The sequence below is a fragment of the Salarias fasciatus genome, chromosome 3, assembly GCF_902148845.1.
Source record: "Salarias fasciatus chromosome 3, fSalaFa1.1, whole genome shotgun sequence".
NCBI lineage: Eukaryota > Metazoa > Chordata > Actinopteri > Blenniiformes > Blenniidae > Salarias > Salarias fasciatus.
Window position 1 is genome coordinate 23333946 of NC_043747.1, and position 11295 is coordinate 23345240.

Sequence of the window (11295 nt, forward strand, 5' to 3'; positions counted from 1 at the left end):
ATTATGGTTGTTCAAAACTCTTCTAAGCACTAACCCCGGGACCCCAGCTAATACCCTGACACACACACACACACACACACACACACACACACACACTGGCTCACACCAACACGGTGAAACTCCTCGCAAATGTATAAATGCACGGTGTAGTTTTCTGTGTTTGGGGCTGCAGCACAGTCTCAGTGATCACCTTATCAGTCAGCGTCACAATGGAAAGATCAATGGAAAGAAACAATATAAGGTTTCATTTAAATAAAGTGTGATTTAAAATGCATTTCAGGAACAAGTCTCTGAGTCCCTGATATCCTGCAGCACCAACAAAAATCCAACTAAAATAGCTGCCGACTCTCTTGTTTCACTCCAAGGTGGTGATTTTACGACAGATAGATGGATATATATAGAAGGTAGGTCACAAAAGGTGTGTTCATGCAAAGATTTTTCTCAAATATCACGTTATATGCAGATGACAGAGTATTGTATGCAAGAAATACAATGATACAATATTACAAAATGTTAAAAAATGTAAACGGAATATGATTAAAAAAACTATCAGATAATATATGAACAATTATATTGGATAAGAGGAATAAAATATTGCAAAGCAGATTTCCATTAAGTTTCCGGTAAGTCTATATAAAACACAGTAAATAACTGGATTTGATGGGTGCTAGCTAGATTTAATCTATACATCTAGATTATTCTAAACTTAAATATAAAGTGGTAAAAGCTTTGATTTTAATCATTTTGACTTTATTTTTACAATTTTTATTCATTTTAACCCACTTCCTGCATGTTTAATGATCACTGGTATCAACTGATTTTCTGCCTTCCTGGTTTATCATTGGTTTTGGTTGTCGTCGACACAAGTTTGAATCCTGGGTGCAGCAGGAAAGACATCAGGTGTAAAACAGAGCAGCTGATCAGGATCTCTGGATGTGTCCTCACAGCAGATCGAGCAGAGCGGAGGTTAGAGGGTTTAATCCTGTCTGAACTGGTTGGTTCAAGTTAATGTTTCTTCATCAAGGAAGAAATCAGTTTCATTGACTTTCACATTTCCTCCTAAACTTTCCTCAAAGCCAAATCTTCAAGGAAGTCGTATTTCTTTTCTAACTAGTACATTTTATTTTATCGGGCAGCGGTTCTGGACAGTGTGTGGTCCACCTTTTAGTGAAATCCAGCTAGAAATGTGTCCAGTCTGAGGACATTTATGTTCTAGAAATGATGGTTTGTGGTCAGCTTATTGCATTTTTAAACTTTTCAGCGTTTTGTTGGTCTGGTTGCAGTCAGCACAGTGACTGTTCAGAGTGCTGAGACGCCACAAGCGCTAACAAATAGAGCTAGACATGAATTTAAAGAATGTTACGGCAAATTTATCACAGTTTGGCAAAGATGTTTGTCCAAATATGAGGTAGAAATTGTCTTTACTCGATGCTGGTGTCGTGTCGGTGCATCACTAATGAACTCCCAGTAATTTGCACAATCTGGAAAACACACTGGACCGTCTTTATGAAGGGAAAAAACAGAGAGTGTCCATCAGACTTGATCCCCAGTGCTGGGGGGGCGTAGAACCCCCACCCCTCGAGGAAAAGCTGCAGAGTCTCATCAACAAAACATGATGGGAAAGCCAAACGTTTGTTTCCCCACCAAACTAAGGTCTGTCAGAATCTGTACCACTGAAAGCGTCTATGAGCCAAACGCCACCAGACCCGATTCTGCAAGAACACTGAGAGGAACCTGAGAACGCAAGACTATTACGTCTGAGGATGAACTCTTTGGGTTCACGCTCTTGGGAAGTTTGATGATCTGGAGACGTTTCAGCTTGAACAGTTCTGGAATCGCCGTTGGTGTTCAGCCTGGATGCAGGTGAAGCACAGAAGCCCCGCCCCCCTCTCAAGTGGAACCCATCGCCTGAACTCTGGGTTCCTGTGTTTGTGGGCGATCTGGCTGCTGATTCCTCCAACAATAAACGTCATTCGGTGGGGCTTTGTCTCTCAGGGGCGTTGGGAACATTGAGTTTGGGAGCAGCTGAGACGCAACCTCTCCTCTCCACACACACCGGCGCTCCGGCTGAGAAAGGGCAGATTAGCGTCGGGCTCGGCACTGAAGGAGGGTGCAGTGTGTTCTCGGGGTGAAGGAAGGGGCACGGGAGACCACTGCCAGCACCTCCCGCTAATCTGAACAAGGAGCGGAGGAGGAGGAGGAGGAGGAGGAAGATGGATGGACGCAGAAAGAGGGAGAAAACAAAAAAAATAAACTTTTTCCTCCAAAATATAGCTTCGCTTGAATCGCTGGTTTTTTTTCTTTTTTAGCGGTTATGTCGATTTCCAGCGGGAGCACTGCAGTTAACGCAACGGAAATGTTTTTTAGATCAAGGTTTGAAGCACAAAAAAGATAAATGAGGAATAGAAGAGGGATATCTAGACACAAGAAGTGATTAAAAATGGAAATTATTTAATATTTCAGTCAAGAAAATGCCGAAATAAGAGAACAGAAGCGATTGAAAAGAAAAAAAGAACGAGCGGGGAGGAGTTTTCGAAGAAAAAAATAGTTCTAAAAGCAATAAAACACGAAGAAAATGGTGAAATATTTAACTTTTTCACGCGTGAGATCGACCGAAACCCGATTTTTATCATGAAAACGACGACAAGAGACAAAGAGGAGCTCGGAAAACAAAAAGGTTAGCAGGATGTGGGAAGAGTCCTCGGAGGTTCAGGGGTCCTGCCTTGAATGTTAACACTTTTACACCACACACACACACACACACACACACACACACACACACACACACACACACACACGCATAAAGGGCAGCCCCTTGTGCCCGCTCAATGAACTATGTATCTCTCACCCGGCGAACCGGCTGCTGCCAGTTCGCCGCTCGGAGGATCGGCGGCGGGTTTCGAACTCCAGCTAAACCTGCATCGTCCTGTGACTTTATGCACACATGCTGAAAGTCTTTCCATCTCCTGGCCCTGTGCATGCGTGTGTGCGCGTGCATGTGTGTGTGTGTGTTTGTGTGTGTCGGAGGGCTGTGGAACCACAGCTATGCGGCACACAGCGGGCTGGACCGCAGTAATGGAACCTACTATAGATGAAGCCACCAGGCCTCACAATCCCCCCTCTGTTGAAGGCGCAGCCCGGCTGAAAAACACCCGTCCCACATGTGCCGGGAGAAGAAGCCCAGAGCCCGAGAAAATCACGTGAGGACGGATTTTTATGGCGGTTCTGGGGAGTCGGGAGAGTCCGAAGCCTTTCATGGTCAAACCGCCGTTTGATCCTCCGGCAGTCGGAGTTACCCCGAGCTGGAAGCCGAGCATCAGAAATGTTGAGAGGAGTCTGAGGAGTGGAAGGTTTTCCAGAGGTGTCCAGCTCACTTCGATTCAGTGGAAACAATACGATCAGTACTGAACAGTTTGACTTTACAAAATTTTACAGTTTTGGCCCACGAGCCACATGTTTCACACTCATGATCATTAATTTGGTTTTTAGTCCCCGAGGCGCACAAGACGACCTGAAAAGAAAGTCTCCTGTCTCTGGCATGCAAGAACGTTAGAATGGAACAAAGTGCTACTTCTGATGTATGCAAGTGTAATTTTGGAAGCTCGAAGCCCCTGAAACCTCATCTGGACCCCCTCAGACCCCTCAGACCCCTCAGAACCCTCAGATCCAGGACGGTAACTCCTATTTAAAACTGTGAATGTTTAAAACAAAAAGTACGACGAGATGATGGTTCCCTGTGAGCTGCAAGAGGCAAAGATGCAAATCAGATACAGGAGTAGAGAGTGATATGAGGAGACGAGCCAGCAGAGCAGGTGCAGACGAGGAGGAAGAGGAGGAAGAGGAGGAGGAGGAGGAGGAGGAAGGAGCGGGAGAGTGAGAGCTGTCATCGCTGTGACAGATGAGCGAGTGTTTGGTCTGCAGGATTGTTGTTACTCTGCCCGCCGTCATTTACACTTCATCACCGCTAAACAGAGACGAGCAGGCTGGCAGACAGCAGACGGATAACGCATTAGGGCGTGTGTGTGTGTGTGTGTGTGTGTGTGTGTACAGATGCATGTGTGTTTGAGTTGATGCAACATGATTTGACAAACTATGAAAACCAGAAACATCGTTGATGAGCTCTGCACTTTCTGCAGGGAAAACTGTTTCTGTGTGTGTGTGTGTGTGTGTGTGTGTGTGTGTGTGTGTGTGTGTGTGTGTGTGTGAGTGTCTCAGACACACACACACACACACACACACACACACACACACTTCAGTCATACAGCATACACAAGCACACTGTGCAGTCTGAGTCTCTGTGCCATGTGTTCATTTCCTCTGATCTGACCCAGATATTCATTCCAGCCAGTCTGCACACCGTGTGTGTGTGTGTGTGTGTGTGTGTGTGTGTGTGTGTGTGTGTGTGTGTGTGTGTGTGTGTGTGTGCGTGTGTGTGTGGTATCAAAAGCAGACTTGGACAAACTGTATCCAAAGGAGTAGACAGGTCTCCCTGGTTTTCGAGGAACAGCTCTAGCGAACGTCTCGGTGTTTGCCGACACGTTGAGGCTCGTTAGCTCCAGACTTTGAATCACTGTTATTGTTAATGATTTCAAATAAAGATTTTAATCTACCACAACAAAGTTATATAAGTCTTGTTTTAGACAATAAACCCGTTTTCTGCCATTTTGCTCTTTGGTGCCCACCAGTGGAAGTAGGAGGGAATAGCAGTTTTTTTAAAGTCCATACAAAAATGCAGGTATTTATTTTTTATTTTCTCAGTTATAATTTTAGTATGACATTCTGTCAAAGACATAGATTCACTGTCATGCCAGGTAAACATGCACATATCTTTAATTTGCATTAGTTTGAAGCGTGAAACTGAACTGTGACCTCGAGTTTAGAGGACAGTCAAATAAATCTCCATGAAAATATCTGGAGGTTCTGCAACATCTCGGAGTCGGAAATGTTCACAGCGGTGTGAAAAAAGTTATGAATCTCGAACGAAATCAAAATATAGAAGCATGCTCGTCTAGATTTGATGGGCAAAGTCATTCGCGTATGTGTGCGTGGTCGTGTGTGTGTGTGTGTCCGTTCTCACAAAGCTTGAGATCTTAATGAGAGCAGACAAGAATTTGGCAGAAATTTCAGCAGCAGCATGTGTTCAGGTAAAAATACACACTATGTATATGTATCTTCACACACACACACACACACACACACACACACACTGAGTGTTTTTGCGGGCGATCTGGAGGAGCCGTTAGCGGAGGACAGCTGAGAAGGTGAAAGAACAAAAGCGGGCGTGAGTGAAGAGAAATATTCGGGTTTGTTTCCAGAGGAATCTGAAGCGGCGGCTTCTTCCTCGGCTCGCTCTCGCGGACTCGACGCTCCGCTAATCGGACGTATTGGGTTTTCAAAAAAAATGGTTCTTTCCGCTGCCCGGCTGATTCAAATCTGCTCTAAAACTGCGAAATGTGCAACACCAGACACACTCAGCTCTAGCAACACGATGGTGGCGCTCGACGCCGACGAGCCAAAAACAGAGTAAAGTAAGAAAAATGTTGGACTTAGAGCCTCCTGGAGGCCAAAAATAAGTTCTACTGTCACTCACAAACTCCTGGACGTGTAATTAGGAGTTTCTTCTGCTAATTTAACTCTTCCTCTTCCTGCTCAGGAGCACAACAAAGTCATAAAGTCTATGTAAAAACAGGAACTGTTTGTGTTTCTGTCAATAGTGTGATTGTTGTAACATGATGCTGCTGCTCTTTTCATTATAAAGACCTGAAAGGGTTGAAATGTGGCGATTTGTTGAAGTTGGAGGTGAAGATTTGTTCTTGCTGCCCCCTAAAGGCCAAAAAATAAATCCTTCATCAGTATTCGTATCATAATTCACTCCTGAAAACCTGCATGTAGTGACTTATCTGACCACTTGGGGGCAGCGGAAATAAGCCACACCTACAAGAATTTGGACTTCCTGATTATAAGGAAGAGCAATGGTCGAACTTTTCAGCATCGCTCTGAGTCAACGTGTTTATGATTTTAGAGACATTCCAGGTGAAAGAACTCAGTCCTGCTGACGTGTTTGATGTGGGACTTGAAGGAAAAGTCTTTGTTCAAAGTAAATTCCATGTTCTTACCAGTCAGTGTTAATTTCAATAAAATTCAGTTTTATCTGAGTTCAGAAGTAGAAAATTGCAGCTGAATGTAATGGAGAGTTTCCAACAGCAAGCGTGAATGAAGTGAAAAGTATAGGTCCCAACACAGAGCCCTGTGGAACGCCACATGAGCATCAGTCTGAACTGAAGAATTCCCTTCACCTATAATATCATTTATATTAATACATTTTTTTTAAATGACAATCTAATCAACCTGCTTTTGAGGACTTCTGAGGACTTTTTTCAATGTTAAGCACAACATGTGGCCACATGGGGGCAGCAGAAAGGAGCCACAGCTTCAACAAATTATCACATTCCAACAGAAAGATGCAGCGTTTTGTCAAATCTCAATATTCTGCAACAACTTAGCAACAGTCATTAGCCTTAAATGGAAACGAGACAGTGTGATGCTCTTGAAGAGACTGATATTAATCGAGAAAATGTCATATTCCTGATTTTATTTACAACATAACATCAGCTGTCTCCTGGATAAATGTACTTAAATGCATCATCGCCTCACTTAGTTTGTTTATTGATTTGTTTTTTTTATTGAATAAATGTTGGTAGCAACACAGTTTCCAAGGGGTTAAGTTAAATGTATGTCCTTGATGTGTCTGTGCTCCACCAGAGGGGGCGACACATGTTACATTTATAACCCTCACTCGTCATTTTACAGTAAAATATTCACTTTGTTGTGTCCAGGGATTTTTTTATGGCCACATCTGTGCAGCAGAAACTCCAAACTCTGACAAATTGTCACATTTACCAGGAAAAGCAGCACGTCTGTCATATTTTGATGGCCTGAACCAACTTAAAAAAAAACACAATAAAACACTGTGACGCCTTCAAATGACCCAAAAAATACAACGTTCCATCTAAAAGAGGAATTCTAGCTGCTGATTTAGTGCATGGAGACAAATCCCAACACATTTCTTAACCATGAAAGCGATCCAGCTGAGCTTTGCTGTGGGTTTTCACGCTGAAATGGGTTATAACTTAGTTTTAAAGGAAGAGAGAACTCGAACTGGAGAGCAGAGTGTTCTTACAATGTTAGTGGTGACACACTTCACTCAAAACGTGAATTATTTCCTGGACAAAGTCACAAAACCTGTCAACTGAACTGAAATCATCCAATTTGATCAAATATTTTGGTCGATCTGGACCCGAAGGAATCTTTCAGCTCCTTTAAAGTGTTCAAATACAACGCACGTTCTGCATTTTTCCCTTTCCTTTCTAAAATGAGAACATTTTGAAAGAAAAGCTCAACAAGTGTCACTTTAAGTGTAGAATTTAACTGAGGAGAATCTGTGCTTCACTTTAGAAGAAGGAAGCCGATCAGAGCAGATCTGAGATCAGATCCATCAGAGCAGCTGAGATCGCTCTGCACTCTGTCTCTCTCACACACACACACACACACACACACACACACACACACACACACACACTCCGGCTGATCAGTATTATAAAACAAATCTAAATCTAAATCAAGTTGTATTTCTATAAGATGGAAGTGCAGGAACGTTATGAGGCTGACGGGGGTCAAGGGTCATGCTCAGGGACCCCCACGTCAGATTTGAACCTACGACCTCTCAAACCTGCTTCTCGAACCTCTCGGCCCCTGATGTCCATGAGGTCGGGGTTCAGTGCCTTGCTCAAGGACACTTCGGCGTGTGTTCATATGGGGGATGGGGAATCGACCATGCTCTACCAGCCGAGGCAGTGCCGCCTTGCAGGGTGATAATGGATCTGCACCTTTTACCAAACCTCCAGGTTTAGACTGCTGCAGTCCGTTTTGCTCGTCCTGTGTCGGGTTTAACCCTGACTGAGGATCTGCTGTTCGTGTGGTTCAATCGATACATTGAGCCCGTCGACTGGAGGCGAAGGACAGTTTGGGGCTCTCAGACTCTTCGGCATGTGGGCAGGGTGAGAGGAGGGATCGAACCTGCAACTCTCAGATTGGAAAACGCCTGTCTCAACTGAGCCTCAGCTAAAAGACAGAAGAGTTGAATTTCTTTCATTCTGGACGGAAGATAAAAAGATGCTTTATAACCTGCTGGAAACACTTTGTTTCTTTAATTTAATTCCTCCAAATCACATAACTCTTTTTCTTCCTCCTCCTCTTCCTTGCCCTCCAGCTCCCTCATCCCCCTCTTCCTTCTGTCCCTCCTCCTCTTTGTCTTCCTCTTCCTCCTCCTTCTCTTACTTCTCCTCTTCCTCCTCTTCTCCATAAACTTGGACGGAGTCCCGCTTGCATTCTCTCTCTCTCTCTCTCTCTCTCTCTCTCTCTCTCTCTCTCTCTCTCTCTCTCTCTCTCTCTCTCTCTCTCTCTCAGATGAAGCCAGAGGAAAAGGAGCGCCGTCAGTTGGAGACGCGCGCTCGTCCTCCGCTCGTCTCTCTCTCTCTCTCTCTCTCTCTCTCTCTCTCTCTCTCTCTCTCTCTCTCTCTCTCTCTCTCTCTCTCTCTCTCAGGGTCACTCACTCTCACGTGCAGCCCGGCTTAGTGAAACTGATGAACTCTCCTCCTGACAGCGCACTCTGTGTTTCTGGCTCCTCTCTGGACTTTAACAGGAGTCCAGGAGTCAGACTGACACGATCAAACTCTGCCGGTCGCTTTAAACCCCGCCAGTAAAGAGAGAGAGAAAGTCTCTGGCTGGATGTTTTGGATGCGCTCTCAGGAGGAGAGACGCGCGGGACGCGCGGGACCCCGCAGGGCGCGCTTCACCCGCAGCTTACGCATTTATTTCTAACCCGGTGACGGCTGAACTGTCTCCAAGTCTAAACACATCGTCCCTGCGCACGTGGCGCGCATCAACAGCTGACATGTTGAAGCATGAAACATGACGGAGAGCTGAACCGGGATGTGCCCGGCGGGTCGGAGCCGCGCCGCGGCTGGCTGACCCGGCGCGCTCCCGTGCCAATAAAACGAGAAGTGATGGAGAGGAGGAGAGGAGAGGAGAGGAGAGACGAGATGCTGGAGAGTCAAACGAAGTGAGGAGAAACTCTCCAGCCGCGCGCATCCCGCCGGGCGCGCAGGATGAGGATGAACCGGCACGTTTCAGAGAGCAGAGACTGAAGACCTGACTCTGATTCATGAATTCACGGGGTTTAAAAAAGTAAACACCAGGTTTTATCTCAAAACTAACTTTTAGAAATTATTTCTTCATGATTGAAAATCATGAAAATCGTGCGTAATTTAAATCTCCTAAAACTCAGTGTGTGTATTAACCCCCCATTTTGGAGGATCAGAAAGTTGGAATTCTCACTTCAGAAACATAAAAGTGTGAAGTTAAAGGTTATTGAAGGGTTACTGGAGGGTAAAGGAGGAGAGTGGTTGTATAATTGGCGGGTAAAGTTGCTCTTTGCCCCGCGTCCCGCTCCAGACTCCAGGGAAGCCCCCCTCCCGCTCCCGTGCCCGCTCCCGCTCCCGGCGCGCGCTTACCTGCAGCAGCCAGTGGCACGTCTCGCCGATGAAGGGGAAGCCCATGGATCCCTTGGGCATGGGCAGCTTGCAGTTCTTATCCCGGGTGGCCGTCCACCGGAGCTGCCACAGCTGCTGGGACACCGCGAGCAGCAGCGCCATGGACACCAGGCACGCGGCCAGCGTGGCCAGAGCCGACACCAGGTCGAAGCTGTCGAACAGCATGGTGATGGAGCGCGCGGCGGCCTCACCGGAGCTCTGGGCGACTTTCAAAAAGTGCGTGAGGTTGATTATTTCTGACAGGAAAACGGCTGGACGCGGATCCCCGGGGTGGTTACACGGTTTGTTTGAATGCGTAAAAAGGCGCAGCGCTGCTTTACGCACAGCGCTCTGGAGGCAGCTGTGATCCAGGAATGAATGAAGAGCGCTCAGAGGTGTTTTCCCTCTTTGGATCTCTCTGGAAACGCTCTCAAAGCGTGGATGTGCGCGCAGGAGATGCTACAGGTGAGCCGGACTCCAAAGACCATCAAAACTCACTTTGCTTTAATGACTTAAACACTCAGGACACGAAACACGCGTGGCCGCGCTGTGGGATCTCATGTTTAGTCTCTGTTATGGGGGCAGCTGACTTTGAATGAAGTTGAACAAAAAAAAAAAAAAAAAGTTGAGAAACTTGTTGAATGTGAGCAAAAGAAAAAAAATCAGAAGGTGACACGTTGGTGTCAGAGCCGGGGACACGTGGAAAAAGTGAAGCCGAGCCTCGGATTTAACAAGGACTTGACTTTTTTCTTTTCTTTTCTTTCAAAACTTCCCGATGGGATGGAAAGACTGGAGGGGAAAAAATGAACGAAAAGTCTTCAGGTTCTCCTCAGTCAACTCAAAAAGAGATGAAAAAGAGATACTTAAAAAAAAGGAAAATAAAAAAAAAACCACCTTGTCTGGAAGTTTGAATCTCTGGAAGGAGTTTCTGGAGTTGCAGACTTTTTAAGATCCGTGCAGGAGATGCTCAGCAGCCACCGTCCTCACTTTCTGTCGTCCACTGCTGTCTGCTGAGTACCTTTCTGTTCCTGAGCTCCTCTCTCTCTCCCTCTCTCCCTCTCTCTCTCTCTCTCTCTCTATACAAGTCACCCTCAGTGTGTTTGTGTGGATTTGTGCGTAAAGAGTGTGTGTGCGCGCGCGCGTCAAGCCAGCGGCACCAGTGAGTGTTTATATAGTGCGGAGGCAACTGGTGGAAGGCGAATAGGCGGCCAAGGGCTCCCGTCGCCCCCCTCCCGCCCCCACCCACCTCCACCTCCACTCCAGAGAGAGAGAGAGAGAGAGAGAGAGACTCCCTCCCCTCCCCCGGTCTGTCCTCCATCCCTCCCCGCTGCTCCACCTCTTTCAGCTCCTGGAGCCCCCCTCTCCTCCTCCTCCTCCTCCTCCTCTTCCTCCTCCTCCTCCAGTCCCTCCCCCTCCCTCTCCAGAGGAGGAGGTGGGTGTAAAGTGAGCGGCAAGCGGCGCGAGAGGAGAGGAGGCTTGGAGCGTGCTGGAGCTGGAGGCGCGCCAGAGAGAGAGAGAGAGGGAGAGAGAGGGAGGGAGGGAGAAGCAGAAACAGGGCTCGCAGTTTATGACTGGTGTCTCCGTGCGGGACGTGCGCGCTCCTGCTCCGCTCACCTGCTGATGGAGCCTCGAGCTGAAGTGAAGAAAATGAGTTTCAGATCCGAACACATCCAGCTGCGGCGCCTTGAACCTGAAATACACGAAA

At 46.6% G+C, this 11295-nt stretch overlaps 1 protein-coding gene across 1 annotated transcript in view; it reads right to left on the reverse strand.

The window, feature by feature from the left end:
* Positions 1–10714, reverse strand: part of cyp26b1 (cytochrome P450, family 26, subfamily b, polypeptide 1) — a 30811-nt gene extending 20097 nt beyond the window's left edge. Inside the window, exon 1 of the mRNA XM_030088090.1 lies at positions 9573–10714. Within this exon, the coding sequence (XP_029943950.1) occupies positions 9573–9776 (204 nt within the window). The 5' untranslated portion in view covers positions 9777–10714. The remainder of the gene's footprint in view (positions 1–9572) is intronic.
* Between the last annotated feature and the right edge of the window lie 581 nt (positions 10715–11295).